Here is a 24858-nt window from a genome sequence, read left to right as displayed (position 1 = left end):
TTTTTGGTGGGGCAATGAGGGTTAAGTGACTTGCCCAGGGTCACACAGCTATTAAGGGTCAAGTGTCTGAGGCCGAATATGAACTCAGGTCCTCCTGAATCCAGGGCCGGTGCTTTATCCACAGTGCCACCTAGCTGCCCTGAGATTATACTTTCTGAAGTAAATATTTCCGTGTAAAAATTAATCTGTTCGTTAGTGGCTAAATGGAACTGAGATGTAGGGATCAGTTTCTATACTTGGAGGTGTTAACACCATAAGTGGGACCTGGAACCCATGGCAGAGAGCTTAGACATTCCCAACCCCCTTAAGGGTGCTAGAGAACGTGTGGAGGAGTGTGTGTGTGTGTGTGTGTGTGTGTGTGTGTGTGTAAAATCTAATCTACCTGGCCTTCAGGTACGGAAGAGTTAGGGTAGTGTTACATATAAGTAGTCTTTCTTAGTTCACTGATGCCTAATGTTTTCATAGGCTGTAGAAGTATATGCTGTAAATTTCCTTTTTAAAAAAGTGACTAGGGGCAGCTAGGTGGCACAGTGGATAAAGCACTGACCCTGGATTCAGGAGGACCTGAGTTCAAATCCAGACTCAGACACTTGACACTTACTAGCTGTATGACCCTGGGCAAGTCACTTAACCCTCATTGCCCTGAAAAAAAAAATTAAAAAAAAGAATAAAAGTGACTAGAAAACAATTTTCCCTCATGATATTCTGTCCAAGCACAGTAGGACATGCCATCTTCAAAACTGATGATCACTGTTGCAGAGGGAGACTATTAAAATAATCCAGATAATTATTGGAAGCTTTCTATCTATTCATCTAGGTAGAATGTACTAAAAAAAGGGCATGAATTAGATTTTTGGGGTCCAAACTAGTCTCTTTTTCTTTTTTTTTTTTAGTGGGGCAATTGGGGTTGCGTGACTTGCCCTGGGTCACACTGTTAAGTGTCTGAGGCCGGATTTGAACTCAAGTACTCCTGACTCCAGGGCCGGTGCTGTATCCACTGCACCATCTAGCTGCCCCCAAAGTAGTCTTCATCCTTGACCGTTGCCATTTCCCACCTTTAGCAATTGGCTTCTGAAAAATTAATGTGACTCTGGGCTTGGTCCAGCCTCCCTTTAGCATAAGGAAGGCAGCATGAAAATCTAGTGAAGGGCTCTGGAATGCCTCAGTACAACATTTGAATGAGCTACTGGGTGGTTATGCTACTTTCTGACTACACATGGGGGATGGGGTTGGGGGTGGTGGGAAGGCCATGTTCTGCTACTGCATCCCCAGCCATCTCCAGTTGTCCTGCTGTACATCTTGCCACTGGACCCAGATGGCTCTGAAGGAAAGAGTGAGGCTGGTGACTTTGCACAGCCCTCCCTCACTTAAATCCAATTCAGTGCAAGTCATGACATCACCTCCCTGATGTTATGGGTGCTCTTCTAGAAGGAAGGACAAACAACAACAATAAAGTGGGGCTTTCAACCTTTTGGTGGGCTGAAGTATCCCTTCTGTACACCAGAGGGCGCTCAAAGCCTGAGCTTTTCTATGCAACAAGCATAAGAATTTGACTTTGAGAATTGGTAAACTATTTTAAAGCTGCTTTGATTACCTTGACCAAGTCTTCAATTTTCCTTCTCCTTCCCCCTCTCCAATCCCAACCCCTGTCATCGTGCCAAAGAATTCAAGTTGGCAACATATGGTTACTGCAATTTAATTAAATAAAATTAAAAATTAAAGTTGAATGCACACTCACTCTCACAGGGATGAAAGCTGAGATTGACATACCTGGTTTTGTTTTTTCCTTTTCTCCGTCCCTTTCTTCTGTGCTAGGAATTTCCTCACATATTCCTACATGAGTATGGGGGGGGGGGGTTGGGGGCATTTTGAAAGTTCTCTAAGTATAATGAGGATGAGACTTGTACCTCACAAATTTGATCCTACTTGACCATTAGGTGGGACTCATTGTAGCTGTTGATTGTTTTCTGTAAGTTCTGGGTGACAGATAAGCTTTCCCGTTCTCCCTATTCTCCCAGCCCTGGTTTGTCCTCCTCATACCCACTTCCTAAATGGTGATCTCAACTCTGTCAAAAAAGTCCCAGTCATTAATTAGTCACCCTCCTTTTATTTAAATTTTTTTTTTTAATGTAAGGGTGGGGGCAGGTGGGCGGTCTAGACAATTATCCCACCCCATTTAAAGTAAGTGATAAAATGCTACACCCTGAGACATTTATAGGATGAGAACATACATGGGTTAACTAGATATGAACAAGGAAATCACCCCACTCCACTTAGCTCTGATACATTTATCAGGTAGGAACACATCTAGATCATGAATGAATCCTGGGTACCTTCTTAGGTGGACATGAAGTCTGTTTGGATTGGTATACAGATTGCTAATGCCCCATATAGGACCAGGGAACTAGAATCTGAGATTTGGAGCTAGTGACTGAATAGGAGAGAGAACAGTTCCAGCTATCCCTCTATTTAATAAACTTCAGTGGCTCTGTATTACCTCCAGGATAAAATATTCTCTGTTTGACTTTAAAAGCCCTTCATAGCTTGACCTTTTCCTAATTTTTCAGTCTTCTTATACCACATTCTGCTCCATGTACTCTATGATCCAGTGACATTGGTGTCCTTGCTATTTCTTGAATATGATACTGACTCTAAGAATTTTCATTGGATGACCCCCATGCCTGGACCTCTCTCTTCATCTCTGCCTCCTGGCTACTTGGCTTCCTTTGAGTCTCAGCTAAAGTCCTGTAAGATACGTTTCCCTTTCCTTCTTATTCTTGCTTAGTGTCTTTACTCTGAGATTATCTCCAATTTATCCTGTACGTGTCTTGTTGGCATATAGTTCTTTGCATCTTGTCTCCTCCATTAGATTGTGAGGTCCTTGAGAACAGGGACTTTTTTTTGCCTTTTTTTGTAACCCCAGAACTTAGAACAAAGCCTGGCACATAACTGATTGACTGATGGAGGTGTTAAGGAATCTTAGGAGGTGAGAGCTAAAATAATTTGTCATGATGTGCTGTGACTCAGTCACTACCCCTGAATCTATAATTTATATCCTTTTGGTGCCCCTGCAGCCACAGGAAGAAGCTCCCTACAGAGTATAACCTTGGTCAAAGACTATAGGGGGTATGGAGCTACCAGAGCATGTTCCAGAGTGCTGGGGATGGACTGCTGTCACTCAAAAAAGCATGCTATCTTTTAAAAAAATCAACTTCTACAAAGTATCTCCTTGGTAATTTGATTAGTAAAGCATTAAAAATGTAAATTAGCCTTAGTAGTATTGACATTTTTATTATATTGACATAACCTAGTCTTTTTTTTTTTTTTTTTTAGTGAGGCAATTGGGGTTAAGTGACTTGCCCCGGGTCACACTGTTAAGTGTCTGAGGCCGGATTTGAACTCAGGTACTCCTGACTCCAGGGCTGGTGCTCTATCCACTGTGCCACCTAGCTGCTCGACATAACCTAGTCTTGAACACTGACTGTTCCTCTAGTTATTTAAGCTATTCTTTATTTCTTCAAAGAGCACTTTGGAAAAGAGCATTCTGAGAAGATGGCAGAGTAGGTCAGAAACTTCCAGGCTCTTCAGATTTCCTCCACAGACAGACAGAAAATCACCACAAAATGAATGTAAGGCAGCAAAAATAAAGGGGGCAAAGTAGTCCTAAGAAAACTTGAGAAGACTTCAGGAAAAAAGGACCCCCATGAGGTCTGGCCTAAGTGAAGTGTAGACTCTTCCAGGCTAACTCCACTGAATTGGCAGGCAAACAGTAGGCTCTGAAAACAGCTCCATTAGGAAGCAGACTAGGTCTCAAGAAATTTTACCTCAATTTTCACTTCACTTATGACCTCAAAAAATTTCACCTCACAAACTCTCACCTCACAGCCTCAGGAACTTTATTTCACTTCACAAACTTATATTTCATAAAGAATAGCAGATGGCTGAGTAGGGAAAGATTGAAGGATTCCCTGCTATTTCTGCAAGTCAGGACTACTGGAGCTGACCATAAGTGATCCTGGGCTGTGGATATGGGCAAGGAGGAGCAAATATATACCTGGTGAGTGGGGTACTGCAGGGAGCAAGAACATTTATGGCACAGTATGGTGGGGGGGCTCTAATAGTGGCTTAGGGGAGGAGAAGAGTCCTTGAGATGGAACCTCCAGATAGAATTCAGAAAATAACAGTAAGGAGGACCTGAGACCTAGGACAACATTACCCACAACTTGGGGATTAAAACCTGATGATAATATTAAGTTGCTAAAAATAAAATGAAACAAAATAAAAATAAAAATGAGTAAGGAAAGGAAAAAAAAAACCCCAACCATAGATAGCTACTTTGGTGTAAAAGAGGATCTGGGTTCATATTCAGAGGAAGGTAGTGAGGTAGAAAAGCATTTCCTACCTAAAAGAGTAACATCAAATGGTCAGAAGCCCAAAAAGAGTTCTTGGAAGAATGTAAAAAGGAATTAAAAAATCAAATGAGAGATTGAGGAAAAATTAGAGGAAAAAAGTAATCCAAGAAAATTATGAAAAGAAAGTTAACCAATTGGAAAAAGAGGTCCACAATTTTAAGGAAGCAAATTACTCATTGTAAACTAGAATTGGGCAAGAGGAATTGAACAACATTATAAGAAACCAAGAAAAAAAATTAGAAAAGATAGAATCTGAAACATCTCATTAGAAAAATAATTGTTCTAGAGAATGAATTGAGGAGAAACAATATAAGAATTGTCAGATTACATGAAAATTATGATAAAAAAGAATCTGGATACAATATTACAAAAAATTATTAAGGAAAATTGCCCTGAAATTATAGGACAAGAGGGTAAAGTAGAAAAAAGAAAAAAAAACCCTACCATTCACTACCTGAAAGCTATCCCAGGGGAAAACTTACAGGAATGCTATAGACAAGTTTCAAAACTCCTAGGTTAAGGAGAAAATTGCAAGCAACAAGAAAAAAAATAGTTTTAATATTGTGGAAATACAGTCAGGATTTCACAAGACCTAGCAGCTTCTGCTCTAAAAGACCATAGATCTTGGAACATTGTATTTTGAAAAGCAAAAGAGCTTTTGCTTGTGTCCAAGAATAACTTATCCAGCAAAGTTGAGTATAATCCTGGATGAAAAAAAAATGGATATTTGATGAACTGAAAGACTTTCAGATATTTGTAACAAAAAACCCAGAACTCAATGAAAAATTCAATGTAAAAGATCCAGAAGAAATATAAGGAAAACATTAAAAACATTATAAAAGTACTCACTAAGGTCGAACTGTTTACTTACTACATATACACATATACATACATATATAAAATATAATATTATATGAAAATGTTATCAATATTCTTAAAACTGTCATCATTACTAAAGTAATTTGAAAGACAGGTTAGGGCTGAGTGGAAATGATGGGTGATTCTAAAAAACAAAATTAGATAGGAAAATGTAAAAGGGAGCAATTATAAAAATGGGGTATAAATGGAAAAACTAATATAGAGGAAGCAGGTGGGGGTGGAGGTTGGTAATATTGGAACTTTACTCTTATCTGGATTGAAGAGAAAACAGTGTACATCTAAAAGGGTATAGAAATCTTTTGAACATGTAAAGAGGTGAGAAAACTGGTAGACAGGATTGGGGAGAAATTTTTAGAGGGGTATGTGGATTTGGGATTTGGGAGAATAGGGGGAGAGGGTGGGGAGGATTTTTGGAGGGGTGTGTGGATTGAGATTGGGGAGGTGGTGGTACAGAATGGGGGACTTTTGGAGGGTTGGATGAAGTGAGGTGGGAGGGTGGGGGGAAAAGATAAGGTAAGGATAGGGTGGAAAGAGAGGCTGAGAAAATAGTAAAAATAAGATGGAAAGAAAGTCACAAATAGTAATTATAACTTTGAATGCGAATGGAATGTTTATCGCAGCTCTTTTTGTGGTGGCAAAGAAATTGCAGGGCTCCCCATCAATTGGGGAATGGCTGAACAAGTCGTGGTATATGGTTATGATGAAATACTACTGTGCTATAAGAAATGATGAGCGATATGATCTTAGAAAGGCATGAAAAAACTTGCACAAAATGATAAAGAGTGAAGTGAGCAGAACCAAGTGAACATAGTATACAGTAAGAGCAATATATATATATGTGTGTGTGTATGTATGTGTGTATATGTATATATGTAAAATTGTTTTATACATTCTTCTATTTATCCGTTCTTTCTCTCGATGCAGATAGTGTCTTCATATGTCTTTTGTTTTTAATTTGTGTGTTTATAATAATCAAAATGACTTAGTCACTCAAAGTCATTCTTAAAACAATATTGCTCTTATTAGATATCTGCTCCTGGTTAGTCTTGGTGGTGGCCAGAGGGTAGTGCCACCTGGTGGCCACAATATATACTTCATTCCCTTCCTAGTTCGTTAACCAATTAATTGACAGGCTGCTTTTCTATAGGTTGCAGAAAGCAGAGAAATAAGCCAGGTGTTGGATTCCATGGCATATGTAGCATTGGTGTCCACTGAACCCACCCCAACTTTTTGGCTCTAATGTGAAGAGAGGAGGAAATAAGCTTTTATATAGTGCCTATGTGCCAGGTGCTCTGCTAAATATATTTTTTCTATTTTTAAACTCTTGACTCTGGGTAGAGTGCTCTATCTACTGGCCTGGTTGGCTATTATGAATAAATCAATAAATAAAAGAACAAAGAATAAGCCTAGAATAATAGAATGTTAGGACTGGAAGGAATTTTAAGGATAACTTGGCCCACCTCCTTCTTGTTACTGATGAGGACACTGAGGCTCAGATTTGTCAATTGCTGAAGGTCGTACATAGATCATGATAATGGCAGGACATGGGACATGACATAGACCTTTATTAGATACTCTCCCTTTCTTATTTCCCCATTCCCCCTCAATCCTCTCTGGCCTCCAGGGCCTTGCTCAGGGGCCTGCCTTTGATCCCATGCTCACAGACTCATCATGGGAAGTACCATGGCTCTATAAAGAGGACTTAGGGGGAACCTCATTAGGTCCACCTGGAGTTGGAGACTTGATACTGGAGATTGTGAGGGTAGGTGAGGGGGCACGTGGGCTACCAGCCAGCACACTGAGCCTTGTAGTGTTTTCTGAAGAGGCCAGAGGTGTGGGTGAGCCTGGGGGAATGGGTGAAGGAAGGGGCATGGGTGAGGCTTGGAGCATGGGTGAAGTGTGGGACCCTGGTGAGGTTTGGGACCCAGGTGAGGCTTCAGGCACAGGTGAGGCTTGGGATTCAGGTGAGACTTGGGGCCCAGGTGAGGCTTGGGGCATGGGTGAAGAGGTGGGTAGTGTGAGCAAGGATGAGGGTGAAGCTGAGCTGGCTTCATGGAGTGGTGGCTCCCAAAGTTGGGGTCCCTCAGGACCTCTCTGAAGCCAGCCATGGATTTTGGCCAGCTCCCGGTTGTCTCCATGCTCCTGCCTTAATTGCCTCCGCTGCTCCAGCAGCTCCTGCCTGGTATCCTGTAGCAGCTTGGTCCGGAACAGGAGCCCCAGAAGCTCCTGCCGGAGACGCCTATTCTCGGCCTTGATAGACTGAATGTGCACGAGGAGGGAGCGAGTGGCTTCCCGCTCTGCCCTCCGCACCAGCAACTGTACCTGTTGCCGGGCCTCACGCTCACAAGCAGCCTTGTCCTCCAGGAAACGTCCTTTCACGCGGTGCAGCAGTTGGGTGTGTTCTACCCGCATGTGCAGCAACTCTCGTTCCAGGGTCTTGATCCTGGCCAGCTGTTCCAGCTGTAGCTCCTGGGAAGTTGCAGGAGACCACAGGATCAGCCCCAAGGTATTGACGCGGACAGTCCCCTTGGTGCAAGTCCCCTAGGGTTTATATAGGTTGTCCCATGGCCAGACCTTTGAGCCAGTGTCTCTGAGCTTCAGGAGACATAAGTATATGGTGATAAGAGCAACTAGGCCAGTTGAGTCTGCAGGCCCTTGTCTTTACAAGCCATCTTTGAAGGCACTGTTGAATCCTCCTTGTCTGATCTCTCATTTGCCTCTTCTCCCATTTTCCCCAGCCCTGTGTGCAGTCCCTATCTGTACCCCTTGTCACAAATGGGTCACCGACCTTGTAGGGTTGTAGCAGTTCCACCTGGTGTGTCATGTTGGCTGAGCGGGCCTCCATCTCTGTGAGTTGGGAGCGTACTGCACCCTCACGACCCTGATACAGAGCGGTGAGCTCCTCTTGTTGGGAGTGCACCTGGGCCAGGTCGGCACGGTTCTGTGCATCCAGTGTGATGATGATGTTGGCGCAGCGTTGGGCCCGTATGGACATATAAGCTGCATATTGCCGGTTTTCCTCACGTAGCCTGGCAGCCTCCCGGTCCAGGAAATCATTCTCCCATAGTACGCTCTGCACACGCTTCTCATAGGTATCTAGCTGCTCAGTCAATGCTGCAAACTCCCGCTTCAGAAACTGGTAGCGATCCGACAGCACCACCGTCTCTGTGCCCTCTGTGCCCCCTGCACCCCCTGTGCCCCCTGCACCCCGACGGCCTGAGCCCCCAGTCTTCTTCTTTGAGGCCATGGGGTGGGGCCTGTGGGGACATGTGAGACCTCAGGAGCACTGCTCAGGTCATTATGCCCACTCCCTTGTGCCCCAGGGTCATCATATTCATCCTTTTAGGATCATCCCACCCATTCCTTTATCCCCCTGAGGTTGTCACCCACTCCCTTATCCTCCAAGGTCATGTTATCTAGTTTCCTGTCATCCCATGGTCACTCTTCCCTCTTCCTGCCATCCCATCTCCTCCTCCACCCCCACCCCAGACCCCCAGGATCCACCCTGTGCCCGGTAGGAATAAAAGAGGAGAAGGGGTAGGGAATCAGCAGGAGGAAGAGGCAGATAGATATTGAGGGGTCAGGGGCTGCTGACCTGTTCTTTTCTGGTCTGGCTGGAGCCTTGTTGAGTTCATGGGGTCACCTCATTTCTAACCCTTCATTGCCTGGAAGATCCCTTCCTGTGGATGTTGACATCCAGTCCCTTTAGAAGGATTTGGAGTTCTGTTGCTATAGAGAAGAGAAAAGGAACTCCAAGACCCTCTGAACATCACTATTACTATTGCATCAGCATAGACTCTGGTTCCAGGCACCTTCCCCATAAACCCCTGGCCATGCAGTGATCACATGATGTGGATGCCTATGGGGTGTTGGTACCCTGCATGTATGTGTTCGAGAAGAGACTCAGTGCAGTTTGTGGCTATCTGTGTTCCATTAGTTCTGGCAGTGTTGAAATAGAAGAATCAGGGGGCAGCTAGGTGGCATAGTGAATAAAGCACCAGCCCTGAATTCAGGAGGACCTGAGTTCAAATCTGGTCTTAGACACTTTATACTAGCTGTGTGACCCTGGGCAAGTGAGTTAACCCTCATTGCCCCACAAAAAGGAAAAAAAAGAAATAGAAGAATCAAGGTTTGGGTCCCTTAAGAGCCTCCTTGGTTGTTAAATGCCTTTGGAGGCTTTTTATTTGGGGTCAGGGCAGTGGTGGTCAGGAGTCTGTGTTCACACAGGCCTCATCCCAGTATGTGCTCTCATCACCTCTCATCTGCTCTATTATAATTGTCTCCTAAATGATCTTTCTGGCTCAAGTGTCTCTCCACTCCATCCTTTACATAACTCCATCCTTTACATAACCAAAGTGATCTTCCTATCATATAATTTCTGTACTCAATAAACTCCATGGCTCCCTATTATCTTCAGCATCAAATTAACATTGAGCATTGAATGCTTTTTTTACTCCCCCATTTTGAAGACTCTAGACTCGAAATAAAACTAAGCTTTTAAATGATTACCTCCTACCCACCTCAGGCTCTGGGATAGAGGTATAGAGAGCCAGACAGTTTGAGGAAAAACAGCTGCACTGTCTTTGGAGTTCATGTTCCTTTAGGACTAAACCTGATCATTCATGTGTGGGTGTAGAGCTCAGAGGGTTTCCTTATAAAGTGGGGGGGGGAGGGTGTAGAGCCAAGATGGCAGAGAAAAGGCATGGACTCACTAGAGCTCTCCCAAATTCCTCTCCAAACAACTTTAAAACCTCGAGATGAATTCTGGAGTGTCAGAACCCACAAAAGGACACAGTGAAATAATTTTCCAGTCCAAGATAACTTAGAAGGTTGGCAGAAAATGTCTGTCATGCTGGGGTGAGAGTGAAGCACAGTCCCTAAATCTGGTAATATTAATAACATAGGTAATATGTTTCATGATTCTCTAATTTACTTATGTTATCTCCTTTTACATCTAGGTCATGTATCCATTTTGACCTTATCGTGGCATAAGGTGCTGGTCTATACCCTGTTTCTGCCATACTGCTTTCCAGTTTTTCCAAAACTTTTTACCAAATAGTAGGCACTTAACAAATGTTTGTTGACTGACTAGTTAGATCATCTTTGAGGACTCTTTCAACTCTGAAATTCTGAGATTCTCAGAATACCAGCTATTCATCCCCTCTTCTCCTCAGAAGAACAGTAAGTGGGGCTAGAGCCTAGAGGGTGGATTAAAGGCTGTAATTCATCTGAACTCTCCCAATAACTTTATAATAACATTTCAAATCAAATTCTGGAACTTCAGAGCCAACAAAAGGTTGGGGTGAAGTAGCACCAGACAACTTAGGAGGTTGGCAGAAAAGGTTGATCACACTGGAGTGGTGGTCAGGTCTGGGCCATGGCAATGCCAATGGTAGGTCTTAATGTAGTTGCAATAGTGGCAAAAGAAGCTTTGGGATCTCTCAGTTAACACATGGGAAGGGGTGGGTGGGTGGATTACTAGTTAGAAAGAAATTACTGGGGACCTTTTGCTGGCACTGGGTTCAGGACATTGTTGCATTGCCCATATGCAGTTCTGGGTCACAGTTCCAGGGAGAAGAGGAAGATTAATTGTGTCTACAGGAGATCAGGAGTACTGGTCACAGTTCTAGGGTATAGAAAAGTGCTTGTGGTCATTCACAAAGGAGTAGGGGCCCTGGTCTTAGTTTCAAGGTAGAAATGAGTGATAATGCTTGTGGCTGAAGGAGAGCAGGGGATCTGGTCACTGTTCCAGGGCCAAAAGGAGCACTAGTTGTGGTTATAGGGGAACAAGGTACCTTCCTAGATAAAGACAAGAGCATAGGCCAGAAGAGCAGTGACCACACCTCTCCTTGAAAGCATCAAAAACTTATAGACCTCCAGAACTAGCTCTGAAAATAGTAGCATGAAAAACCTGATGCTTGGGACACTGTCCTCTCCACACTAGAAGCAGAGTCCAATGTTTAAAGTTAAAAATCAAGAAATAGTCTGGAAAAATAAGCAACCAACAAAAAAAGAACCTGATCATAAAAAGTTACTATGTTGACAGGGAAGATCAAGATACAAACTCAGAAGACAAAGATGTCAAAACAGAAACAAAGTTTAAAGAAAATTGCAAATTGGACATAAGCCCAACAAGAATTCCTGGAAGAGCTCAAAAAGGATTTTGAAACTCAAGAACAGTACAGGAAAAATTGGAAAGAGAAATTAGAGTGATGCAAGAAAATGATGAAAAGAGAGTCAAAAGCTTGGGAAAGGAGACATAAAAGTACTGAAGAAAATAAGACCTTAAAAAACCAGAATTGGTCAAATGGTTTAAAAAAATGCACAAAAATCCACTAAACAGAAGAACTTAAAAATAAGAATGGTTAAATGGAAAAAGAGGTACAAAAGCTCATTGAAGAAAATAATTCCTTAAAAATTGGAATTGGGAAAGTGGAAGGTAATGATTCCATGAGACATCAAGTAATAATAGCAAAGTCAAATAAATGAAAAATAGAAGAAAAACAATCAACATGGAAAATATATTGAGGAGAAATAATTTAACAATTATTGGACTACTTGAAAGCCATGATTAAAAAAAATCCTCAGACATCATATCCTAGAATCTGAGGGTAAAATAGAATTGAAAGAGTTTACTGGGAGACAGCTAGGTGGCACATTGGATAAAGCACTGGCCCTGGATTCAGGAGGACCTGATTTCAAATCTGGCCTCAGACACTTGACACTTTCTAGCTGTGTGATCCTGGGCAAGCCACTTAACCCTCATTGCCCTGCCCCCCCAACCCCCTACTCCCCCCAAAAAAGAAAAAAGAAAAAAAAAGCATTCACTGATCACCTCCTGAAAAAGATTCCAAAATGAACTCCCAGGAATATTATAGTCAAATTCCAGAGCACCCAGGCAAGGAGAAAACATTGCAAGGATCCAGAAAGAAACAGTTCAAATACTGTGAAGATACAGGATTACACAAGATTTTGCAGCTTTCACATCAAAGGATCTGAGAGCTTGGAATATATATCATATATTTGGAGGACAAAGGAGCTAGGATTACAACCAAGAATCACAACCTAGCAAAACTGAGCATAATAATTCAGGGAGAAAATTGGTATTTAATGAAACAGAGTACTTTCAAACCTTCCTAATGAAAAGAACAAAAGAAAAATTGAAAATTCAACTCTCAAATACAAGACTCAAGAGAAGCATAAAAGAGTGAACCAGAAAGACAAATCATAAGGAATTCAATGAGGTTGAACTGTTTACATTCCTACATGGCAAGATAATACTGTAACTCCTTTGGACTTTATCATTATTAGGGCAGTTAGAAGGAGTATACATAAACCTGAAGGCATGGGTTGATTATGATGTGATGATTAAAAAAAAACCCCAAAGCAATGAACATAAAATTAAAGCAATTAGTAGAAGCTATTTTGCCTAATTATATGACAAAAATCCAACATTAAATGGATGAATATTTACAAAAATATAAATTTCCCAGATTAACAGAAGAGGAAATAGAATACTTAAATAATCCTATCTATGAGCAAACCATAAATGAGCTCCCTAAGAAAAAAATTCCCAGGGTTGGATGGATTCACAAGTGAATACTACTAAAAATTTAAAGAACAATTAATTCCAACACTATATAAACTATTTAGAAAAATAGGCAAAGAAGGAGTTGTACTGAATTAATTTTATGACACAAATATAGTGCTGATACCAAAACCAGGAAGAATGAAAACAAATAAAAGTATAGACTAATTTCCCTAATGAAAATTGATGGGAAAAATTTAAATGAAATACTTGCTAGGAGATAACAGCAATATACCACAAAGATCATACAGTATGACCAGGTAGATTGTATAACAGGAATGTAGGGCCGGTTTAAAATTAGGCAAACTATCAGTATAATTGGCCATATCAATAAAAAAACCCAACAAAAATAATATAATAAGTGCAGAAAAGGCTTTTTGACAAAATGCAACATTCATTCTTATTAAAAACATTGGAAAGCATAGGGATAAATGGAGTTTTCCTTAAAATGAGGAATAATATCTCTCTAAACCACCAGCAAGCATCATTTGTAATGGGGATTAACTAGAATCCTTCCCAGTAAGATTAGAGATTAAGCAAGGATAGCCATTATCACCATTATTATTAAATATAGTACTAGAAATACTAACTATAGCAATAAGAGAAGAAAAAGAAATGGAAGCAATTAGAATAGGCAATAAAGAAACAAAACTATCATTATTTGTAGATGATATTATGGTATACTTAGAGAATCTTAGAGTCAATTAAAAATTAGTTGAAACAACTTCGGCAAAGTAGCTGGATGTTAAATAAACCCACATAAATCATCATTTCTGTGTTTCTATATATTACTAACAAAACCCAGGAGGAAGAGATAGAGAAATTTCATTTAAAATAATTGCAGACAGGGGCAGCTAGGTGGTATAGTGGATAAAGCATAGGCCCTGGATTCAGGAGGACCTGAGTTCATATTCAGCCTTAGACACTTGACACTTACTAGCTGTGTGACCCTGGGCAAGTCACTTAATCCTCATTGCCCAGCAAAAACCAAAACCAAAACCCAAACTCAAACCAAAAAATAACTGCAGACAACATAAAATATTTGGGAGTTTCCCTGCCAAGACAAACCCAGGAAATATATTGAACACAATACTAAAACACTTTTCACACAAATAAAGATAGGTCTAAGTAATTGGAAAAATATTAATTACTCATGGGCAGGCCAAGCCAACAAAATAAAAATGACAATTCTATCCAAACTAATTTACTTATTTAGTGCCATTTCAATCAAGCCACCAAAAATTATTTTATAGAGCTAGAAAAAAATAATAAAATCCATACAGAAGAACAAAAGATCAAGAATATTGAGGAGATCAGTGAAAAAAATGTGAAGGAAGATGAACTAGCAGTACCAGATCTCAAATTGTATTACAAAGTGGTAATCATAAAAACAATTTGGTATTGGCTAAGTAGTAGTGGTGGATCAGTGGAACAGATTAGGTACACAATAGACAGTAGTAAATGACCATAGTATCTAGTGTTTGATAAACCCAAAGATTCAAACTTTTTGGATAAGAACTCACTATCTGACAAAAATTGTTAGGAAAACTGTTTATCACTGTTTTCCTCATTTGTAAAATGAGCTGTAGAAGGAAATGGCAAACTTCTCTGATATTTTTGCCAAGAAAACCCCAAATGGGGTCACAAAGAGTCAGACATGACCGAAACAACTGAACAACAACAACAATAAAAGGTATAGAACAACATTTTACACTGTATACCAAGATACGCTCAAAATGAGTACTTGATTTCAACATAAAACGTGAGACCACAAGCAAATTAAGGAAGCATGGAAAAGTATACTTGTCAGATCTATGGATAGGGGAAGAATTAATAATAATAGAAAATGTGATATAAAATGGATAATTTTGGTTATGTTAAAGAGTTTTTTTTTGCACAAACAAAACCAATCTAGCCAAGATTAGAAGCAAAGTAGGAAATGGGGGAAACATTTTTATGGCAAATTTCTCTATGTTTTCACAAAAATATAGAGAAATGAGTTAAATTTATAAGATTGTGAGTCATTCCCCAATTCATAAATGGTCAAAGGATATGAATGGGCAGTTTTCAGAAGAAGAAATCAAAGTTACTCACAGTCATATGAAAAAATGCTGTAAATCACTACTGATTAAAGAAATGCAAATTAAAACAACTCTGAGGTACTACTGCACACCAATCAGATTGACTAATATGACAGAAAAGGAAAATGATTAATGTTGGAGGGGATTTGGAAAAATAGGTGCACTAATGCATAGTTGATGGAGTTGTGAACTGATAGAAAATTCTGGAGAACAATTTGGAACTATGTCCAAAGGGCTATAAAACTTTGCACACTGTTGGGTATAGTATCCTGCTAACTATGCTAATTATTGGGTATACACTGGGGCTCAGATGTATACCTCCCCCGTACCCATGAGATAACTTGATACTGAAAGGAGACTTACTTACAGGAGGGTCAGTGTCCGAGATGGCAGGTGGATGTTATGTGAATTCCTGTCTAGCTCCTCCCCAAACTCTCTTAATATTTATGCATATAAGCACACCTAGTAGAACACCTTCTTTGTCTATGCAAGCATGAATCAGAGGTTTGGGGGCATGTGCACAGGAAATTGATTGGTCAAAAGGTTTCACTAGGATAGTGAACTTTAAGGGCAGTCCATGGGGTTCTTCTTTGTTTGGATATTCCATTCTGCATACCTTGGATCTCATACTCCACCTATATTTCTCTGAGAAACTATTGATAAGAAAACTCTCCAAGATTTTCAAGGATAGCCTAACCATGTGGTAGTGTTCCTAAAAGACACATGCACACATACCTCCCCTTAGGTTACAGGTTGAATGGTAGGTCAGATTTTTCCTTGTGAGACCCAGCCATACAGTGAAATGCCGTGGTATCCTTTGATGTAGCAATACCACTGCTAGGTATGTATCCTAAAGAGATCAAAGAAAAAGGAAAAGGATCTATATGTACAAAAATATTTATAGCAGCTCTTTTTGGGTTGGCAAAGAATTGGAAATTGAGGGTATGCCCATCAATTGGGGAATGGCTGAGCAAGTTGTGATGTATGACTGTGATAGAATACTATTATTCTATAAGAGATGCCAAGCAGGATGGTTTCAGAAAAGCCTGGCAAGGCTTATATGAACTGATTCAAAGTCAAGTGAGCAGAACCAGGAAACATTGTACACAGCAACAGAAATATTGTAGGATTGTCATTTTTTTTTTTAGTTGTTAGACTTTTTTATTTCTGGAAGCTGTACATGGTATGGCTTTGGAACCAAATATGCATAAACTTCATCCTTAGGGAATCTCTGGATGGTACACTGCAGGATCATAGGTTTAACCCTGCCTTTATGGTACTTTAAACATAGCTATTGTTCTTTGCTTGTTACTAACCCATAGGTATCAAGGTTCTTTCTCTAGCGCACTATTTGTTTTTTTTTTTAATTAATAAAGTATTTTATTTTTTCCATTACATGTAAAGATAGTTCTCAACTTTTGTTTATACAAGCTTTACAATTTCAGATTTTTCTCCCTCCCTCCCCTCCCTCCCCTCCCTCCCCCCTCCCCTAGACAGCAGGTAATCTGATATAGGTTATATATATATATATATGTATATATATATATATATATGTACACATAATAACATTAATCTTATTTCTGCATTAGTCATGTTATAAGAGAAAAAATCAGAGCAATGATGAAAAACCTCAAAATAGAAAAAAACAACAGCACCAAAAACAAAAGAAATAGTATGGTTCATTTAGCATCTATACTCTGCAGTTCCTTTTTTTTTTCTTCTCTTGGATTTGGAGATCCTCTTCCATCATGAGTTCCCTGGAACTCTTCTGCACCATTGCACGGGTGAGAAGAATATAGTCCATCACAGTAGATCAACACTCAATGTTGATGATACTGTGTACAATGTTCTTCTGGTTCTGCTCATCTCACTCATCATCAGCTCATGCAAGACCCTCCAGGTTTCTCTGAACTCCTCCTGCTCATCATTTCTTACAGCACAATAGTATTCCATTGTATTCATATACCACAACTTGTCCAGCCATTCCCCAATTGATGGGCACCCCCTCAACTTCCAATTCCTTGCCACCACGTAAAGAGCAGTTATAAATATTTTTGTACATGTGGGTCCCTTTCCCCTTTCCATGATTTCTTTGGGAAAAAGACCCAAAAGTGGTATTGCTGGGTCAAAGGGTATGCACAGCTTTATTGCCCTTTGGGCATAATTCCAAATTGCTCTCCAGAATGGTTGGATCAATTCACAGCTCCACCAACAATGAATTAGTGTTCCAATTTTCCCACAGCTTCTCCAACATTTATTATTTTCCTTTTTTGTAATTTTAGCCAATCTGATAGGTGTCAGGTGGTACCTCAGAGTTGTTTTAATTTGCATCTCTCTAATCATTAGAGATTTAGAGCATTTTTTCATATGGGAATAGATAGCTTTGGTTTCTTCATCAGAAAACTGCCTGTTCATATCCTTTGACCATTTCTCAATTGGGGAATGACTTGGATTCTTATAAATTTGATTTAGTTCCCTATATATTTTAGAGATGAGGCCTTTATCAGAAGCACTGGCCTCAAAAATTGTTTCCCAGCTTTCTGCCTCCCTTCTAATTTTGGATGCATTGCTTCTGTTTGTACAAAAATTTTTTAATTTAATGTATTCACAATCATCCATTTTGCATTTTATAATATACTCTATCTCTTGTTTGGTCATAAACTATTTTCCTTTCCAAAGATCTGATAGGTAGACTATTCCTTTCTCTCCTAATTTACCTATGGTATCACCTCTTATGTCTAAATCATGTATCCATTTTGACCTTATTTTAGTATAAGGTGTCAGATGTTGGTCTATGCCTAATTTCTGCCATACTATCTTCCAGTTTTCCCAGCAGTTTTTGTCAAATACTGAGTTCCTATCCCAGAAGCTGGAGTCGTTGGGTTTATCAAACACTACATTACTAGTGTCATTTACTACTGCATTTCCTGAGCCTAGCCTATTCCATTGATCTACCACTCTATTTTTTAGCCAGTACCAGATAGTTTTGATGACTGCCGCTTTATAGTAAAGCTCCTGGTTTGGTACCGCTAACCCACCTTCCTGAGAATTTTTTTTCATTATTTCCCTGGATATTCTTGATTTTTTGTTTTTCCAGATGAATTTTGTTAATATTTTTTTCTAGCTCTATAAAATAATTTTTAGGTAGTCTGATTGGTATGGCACTGAATAAGTAAATTAATTTAGGCAGTATTGTCATTTTTACTATATTAGCTCTGCCTATCCATGAGCAATTGATATCTTTCCAATTATTTAGATCTGATTTGATTTGTGTGAAGAGTGTTTGGTAGTTGTGTTCATAGAGTTCCTGGGTTTGTCTTGGCAAGTAGACTCCCAAGTATTTTATATTATCTACTGTTACTTTAAATGGAATTTCTCTTTTTATCTCTTGCTGCTGGACTTTGTTGGTTATGTATAGAAATGTTGATGATTTATGTGGATTTATTTTATATCCTGCTACTTTGCTAAAGTTGTTAACTGTTTCAAGTAATTTTTGAGTTGATTCTCTAGGATTCTTTAAGTATACCATCATATCATCTGTGAAGAGTGATAGTTTTGTTTCCTCCTTGCCTATTCTAATTCCTTTAATTCCTTTCTCTTCGCTGATTGCTAAAGCTAACATTTCTAGGACAATATTAAATAATAGGGGTGATAATGGACATCCCTGTTTCACCCCTGATCTTATTGGGAAGGCCTCTAATTTATCTCCATTGCATATAATACTTGCTGATGGCTTTAGGTAGATACTGTTTATTATTTTAAGGAAAGCTCCCCCTATTCCTAAACTCTCCAGTGTTTTTATTAGGAATGGGTGTTGTATTTTGTCAAAAGCTTTCTCTGCATCTATTGAGATAATCATATGATTTTGGTTGGTTTTCTTATTGATGTGGTTGATTATGTTAATAGTTTTCCTAATGTTGAACCAGCCCTGCATTCCTGGTATAAATCCCACCTGGTCATAGTGTATTATCTTGGTGATCACTTGCTGTAATCTCCTTGTTAATATCTTATTTAAGATTTAAGCATCAATATTCATAAGGGAAATTGGTCTATAATTTTCTTTCTCTGTTTTTGCTTTGCCTGGTTTTGGTATCACCACCATATTTGTATCATAAAATGAATTTGGTAGAACTCCTTCTTCACCTATTTTTCCAAATAATTTGTATAATATTGGAATTAATTGTTCTTTAAATGTTTGGTAAAATTCACCTATGAACCCATCTGGCCCTGGGGATTTTTTCTTAGGGAGTTCATTAATGGCTTGTTCAATTTCTTTTTCTAATACGGGTTTATTTAAGGATTTTATTTCCTCTTCAGTTAACCTGGGCAGTTTGTATTTTTGTAAATATTCATCCATTTCATTTAGATTGTCAAATTTATTGACATACAGTTGGGCAAAATAATCCCTAATTATTGATTTAATTTCCACTTCATTGGTGGTAACATCACCTTTTTCATTTTTGATACTGGTAATTTGGTTTTCTTCTTTTTTTTGATCAAATTAACCAATATTTTATCTATTTTATTGGTTTTTTCATAAAATCAGCTCTTAGTTTTATTGATTAATTCTATATTTTTTTTGCTTTCAATCTTATTAATTTCTCCTTTGATTTTCAGGATCTCTAATTTAGTATCTAATTGGGGATTTCTAATTTGTTCTTTTTCTAGCTTTTTAAGTTGCATGCCCAATTCATTAATCTCCTCTTTCTCTTTTTTATTCATGTAAGCATTTAGAGCTATAAATTTTCCCCTAAGCACTGCTTTGGCTGCATCCCATAGATTTTGGTATGTTGTCTCATTATTGCCATTCTCTTGGATATAGTTATTGATTGTTTCTATGATTTTTTGTTTGGCCCATTCATTCTTTAGAATGAAATTATTTAGTTTCCAATTGATTTTCATTCTACTTTTCCCTGGCTCTTTCTTACATGTGATTTTTATTGCATCATGATCTGAAAAGGATGCATTTACTATTTCTGCCTTTCTACATTTGACTATGATGTTTTTGTGCCCTAATACATGGTTAGTTTTTGAAAATGTGCCATGTGCTGCTGAGGAAAAGGTATATTCCTTTCTATCACCATTCAATTTTCTCCAGACATCTATCATGTCTAACTTTTCTAGTAATCTATTCACCTCTTTCACTTCTTTCTTATTTATTTTTCGGCTAGATTTATCTAATTCTGAGAGGGGGAGATTCAGATCCCCCACTAGTATAGTATAATATAATATTATTAATAATATAATTAGTATAGTCTAATTCCTCTTGTAACTCATTTAACTTCTCTAAGAACTTGGATGCTATACCACTTGGCCCATACATATTTAATATTGATATTACTTCATTATATATAGTACCTTTAAGCAAGATGTAATTTCCTTCCTTATCTCTTTTAATGAGATCTATTTTTGCCTGCACTTTGTCTGAGATAAGGATTGCTACCCCTGCTTTTTTTTCTTTAGCTGAAGCATAATATATTCTGTTCCAGCCTTTTACCTTTACTCTGTGTGCATCTCTCTGCTACAAATGTGTTTCTTATAAACAGCATATTGTAGGATTCTGTTTTTTAATCCACTCTGCAATTCGCTTCCGTTTTATAGCAGAGTTCATCCCATTCACATTCACAGTTATTATTAGTCACTGTCTATTCCCCTCTATTCTATTTCCCCCCTTTGTACTTTTCCCCGCTTCTTTCACCCTATTCCTCCTCACCGATGTTTTACTTCTTACCCCTGCCTCCCCCAATCTGCCCTCCCTTTTTATCACCCCCCTCTCTTTTCTTTGCCCTTTTCTCCCTTGCTTTTGTCCTCCCTTCTATAAGTCCCCCCTTTCCCTTCCCCTTTTGCTTCCCTAAAGAATGAGTTAAGTTTCTTTATCCCAATGAATGTATATGTTATTCCCTCTTTGAATCAAATCTAATGAGAATAGGGTTGAAACAATGTTCACCCCTCCTTTCTTTCCCTCTATTGTAATAGGTTTTTTTTCACCTCTTCATATGATATAATTCATCCCATTCCACCTCCCCTTTCCTCTCCTCCCGATAGACTCCCTTTTTAACCCCTTAATTTTTTTTGTATCATCACATCAAAGACAATTTATATTTATACCCTCTGTGTAAAGTCCTTCTCTCTGCCCAAATACATTTATAGTTCTTAGGAGTTATGAGTATTATCTTCCTGTGTAGGGACATAAACAGTTTAACCTAATAGGGTAACCTTTTTTTTCCCCCTCTGATTACCTTTTTAAACTTCTCTTGAGTCTTGTATGTTGAGATTGAATTTTCTATTCAGTTCTGGTCTTTTCAGCAGGAAACATTGAAAGTCCCCAATGTCATTGAATGTCCATCTTTTCCCCTGAAAGAGAATGATCAGTTTTGTTGGGTGATAGATTCTTGGCTGCAACCCAAGCTCCTTTGCCTTCCAGAATATCATATTCCAAGCCTTGCGGTCCTTTAATGTTGAAGCTGCCAGGTCCTGAGCAATCCTGACTGTGGCTCCATGATATTTAAATTGATTCTTTCTGGCTGCTTGGAGTATTTTCTCCTTCACCTGATAATTCTGGAATTTGGCTACAATATTCCTTGGAGTTTTCCTTTGGGGGTCTCTTTCAGGAGGTGATCAGTGGATTCTTTCAATTATGATTTTATCCTCTGATTCTATGATATCAGGGCAGTTCTCCTTAATAATTTCTTGGAATATGGTGTCTAGATTCTTTTTCTGGTCATGGCTTTCAGGCAGTCCAATGATTCTCAAATTGTCTCTCCTGGATCTGTTTTCCAGATTAGTTGTCTTTCCAATGAGGTATTTCACATTTTCTTCTATTTTTTCATTCTTTTGATTCTGCTTGACTGATTCCTGGTGTCTCATGGATTTCTTATCTTCCAACTGTCCAATTTTAATTTTTAAGGCATTGTTTTCTTCAATGAGATTATGCCCCTTTTTTTCCATTTGGCCAACTGAATTTTTTAAGGCAGTGTTTTCTTTAATGAGATTATGCACCTTTTTTTCCATTTGGCCAGTCAATCTTTGTGCTTCCTTTTCCAAGCTGCTGATTCTTTTTTTCATAGTTTTCTTGTTTTGCTTTCATTTCTCTCCCCATTTTTTCTTCCACCTCTCTCAATTGATTTTTAAAATCCTTTTTGAGCTCTTCCAGGAAGGCTTTTTGTTCTTGAGACCAATTCACCTTCCCTCGTGAGGCTTCACATGTAGGCAATTTGAGGGTATTGTCCTCATCTGAGTTTGCGTTGGCTTGTTCCCTATTGGTACAGAAACTCTCAATGGAGATGGCTCTTTTTTGCTTCTTACTTATTATTGCAGCTTATTTATTTATTTTTTAAGTTGAGTTGAGGTCTGCTCTGGGGGCACCAGGGTCCCTGTTTTGGTCTTCTTGTGCAGGGGTATAGGTGCTGTGTGACGGGCTTTTTACTCTGAGGCCTTTATAGTGTGTGCAGTTTGCCCCCCTGCATTTCCTGTCTGAGTGTGCTCAGCCAGGAGCCCGATCCCACCTCTCCCGTTCATGGCCCTACAGCTGGCACCCTGCCCTCCTGGACGGTGCAGGTAGGTTTTTCCACTGTCCTTCTTGGCCACCAGATTTTTGAGCCAGGTTCCAGGGGCCTCAGTTGTTCGGCTGTGGCCCGCAGCTCCTGCTGACTTGCCCCAACCCCCTCTGTGCTGGGCTGCTGCCCTGTGCTGGGCCTCCCTTTTGCCTGAGTCAGACCAACCTTTTCCTGAAGTCTTCTAAATTATCTCTGGTTGGAAGACTGTGTCTCTCTGTTTCTTTGCAGGTTCAGTAGTTTCAGAATCCGTCCAGAGGCTTGATTTAATGTTCTTTTTGAGGGAACAGAAGGAGAGCTCAGGCAGCTTGCTGCTTCCTCTCTGCCATCTTGGCTCTGACCTGAGCAAATTTCCTAAAGATCATTCTTGTTAAATAAATCCTGCTCTGTTTTGAGGGAGGCTGTCAGTCTCCTTCCTTGCCCCAATATTGTGGTGAGCTGCCTAGCTAACACTCCCCAATTAAAAATTGGTCCCTACAGTCCCCCTGCTGACGTCAGCAGTATATGTCACTCAGGACAGGACAGATGTGGCCTATATCTAATCATCCCAATTAGGTACTTAGTCGGTTTCTCAAACAATACTAAATGAATCAGGTGGGACCCCTGGGTGTCTGCCAAATTCCATTATTTTATCACACCTGCTACCTAGTTTCCCCTCCTCAGTGGCCTAGGTGTACTTCCCAAGTATTTCTGTTGCCAAGTTTCCCCCAGCTTTCCTGCCCCTGGGTCTGGATATAAGGCAGACCCTCCCTTTGAGTATGTCTTTCTTGGAGTGCTGGACAATAGTGAGAGATAAGCAATGAGCTTCCTAGACACACCTGGTCTTTAGGCACCAAGAGGCAAGAGAATCAGACTTATAAACTCATGAAGAAAGATACTAAAGGCTTTTCTCTCTTCCCACAGAAAACTGGTCTTCAAATGCCCAATACTCTAGTAGTCTTGTAAAATGAGGAAAGAGGTTCGTTTGACTTGGTCTGTTAGTCTGACACTAAGGAAAATGGGGCTGTTTAGCTTAAAGAAGAAACTTGGGAAGGATATGATATCTGTCTTCAAGTATTTGAAGGACTGATGTGGATGCAGGTTCTTCTTGGCCTCAGAGTTTAACATTAGGAACAATGAGTGGGAGTCAAAGAAAGGAACATATTGGTTAAAAATAAGTGTAGCATCTGGGGTGCCCCTTCTTTCATGTGAGTCTCCAAGAAATTGGGGTTTGATGTGTTCTGTGGGTCCACACACTTAAAACCATAGCTCACAAGTTTTTACAGGTTTTTCCTTTTATTTGCCAGTCATACAGACTTATTTCAAAACAACACATTTTAATGAAATAACATTACAATAAAAGTATCAGTAGAACATTACCTCAGGAAACCTTGGGTATACTCTTCAACAAATATACACATCATCATTGGGAATATTTGATGCTCTTAGGTATCACACATTAGGGAGCATAGATTTGTGGTCAAGGCACACAAATAGAAGGGCATGTACATAGGGAAGCATTACAATCATGGCGGGGGGGGGGGGAGAGGAGGGCAGTGTTTTTGGTTCTTTTATTGTGTTGCTTTTCTAGGGCTGCCCTGTATCTTTATTGTTCCCCATTTCCCTTCCTCTCTACTAGATTCTCATTACAGCTACCTTCTTAGCTGTAGTCTTCATTGGAGGTGCTATTTTTTTGCTCAAAAAAGAGAAGGAATTGGCTCTGCTGTCTGTCTCTCTAATTTTACTCCAGAATCAGAGTTTTGATTACATTAGCAAGAAAAGCATGTCCATACCAAGTTGTTAAACTCAGGACTAATAGTTTTCCTTCTGTCAGCTGTGAGATTCTTGGTCCCAGGACCCAACCTCTTTTGGAACCTAGATCAAACAGCCAGCTAATTAGAGCCCTCAGGCATCTAGTCTGTCTTTTAAACTCACCTTCTTCTGCTGGGAGATCCAAATATCTATCTCAGATCTTTATCTGATTTAGGGTTAGAAAATCCCTTTAATTTTAGTCAGTTCTTAATTGCCAACCTGAATTCACAAAATCACAGAATTTGTGATTTGGAAGGGACTTGAGCATCTTTCTAGTCCAAGGGTTCTTAATCTGAAGTCAGCAAACTTGTTAAAAAATATTTTGATAGGGGCAGCTAGATGGCGCAGTGGATAGAACACCGGCCCTGGAGTCAGGAGTACCTGAGTTCAAATCCGGCCTCAGACACTTAACACTTACTAGCTGTGTGACCCTGGGCAAGTCACTTAACCCCAATTGCCTCACTAAAAAAAATTTTTTTTTATAATTGTGTTTCAATATAATTGGTTGCCTTTGCATGTCTATATATTTTATTTTATGCATGCAATAACATTAT

General features: G+C 39.5%; 1 protein-coding gene across 1 annotated transcript; it reads right to left on the bottom strand.

The window, feature by feature from the left end:
- Window positions 1-6980: 6980 nt before the first annotated feature.
- Window positions 6981-8538, bottom strand: CCDC166 (coiled-coil domain containing 166). Its single transcript, XM_043979718.1, has 4 exons — window positions 8080-8538; window positions 7288-7760; window positions 7236-7243; window positions 6981-7171 (listed from the first exon to the last, which is right to left on the bottom strand). Exons 1-4 carry the CDS (start codon window positions 8536-8538, stop codon window positions 6981-6983), a joined length of 1131 nt encoding a protein of 376 aa, XP_043835653.1.
- Between the last annotated feature and the right edge of the window lie 16320 nt (window positions 8539-24858).

This window comes from Dromiciops gliroides, chromosome 1 (assembly GCF_019393635.1).
Source record: "Dromiciops gliroides isolate mDroGli1 chromosome 1, mDroGli1.pri, whole genome shotgun sequence".
Classification (NCBI taxonomy): domain Eukaryota; kingdom Metazoa; phylum Chordata; class Mammalia; order Microbiotheria; family Microbiotheriidae; genus Dromiciops; species Dromiciops gliroides.
The sequence above is the reverse complement of the archived record's forward strand: the minus strand, read 5'-3'. Positions and strand labels throughout refer to the sequence as shown.

What these genes read in the sequence shown, in the direction of transcription:
- CCDC166 (XM_043979718.1), bottom strand. Translation starts at nt 8,538, where the DNA reads ATGGCCTCAAAGAAGAAGACTGGGGGCTCAGGCCGTCGGGGTGCAGGG. An exon ending in AACTGCTACAACCCTACAAG is followed by an intron (nt 7,761 to 8,079) that starts GTCGGTGACCCA and finishes GCAACTTCCCAG; the next exon opens with GAGCTACAGCTGGAACAGCT.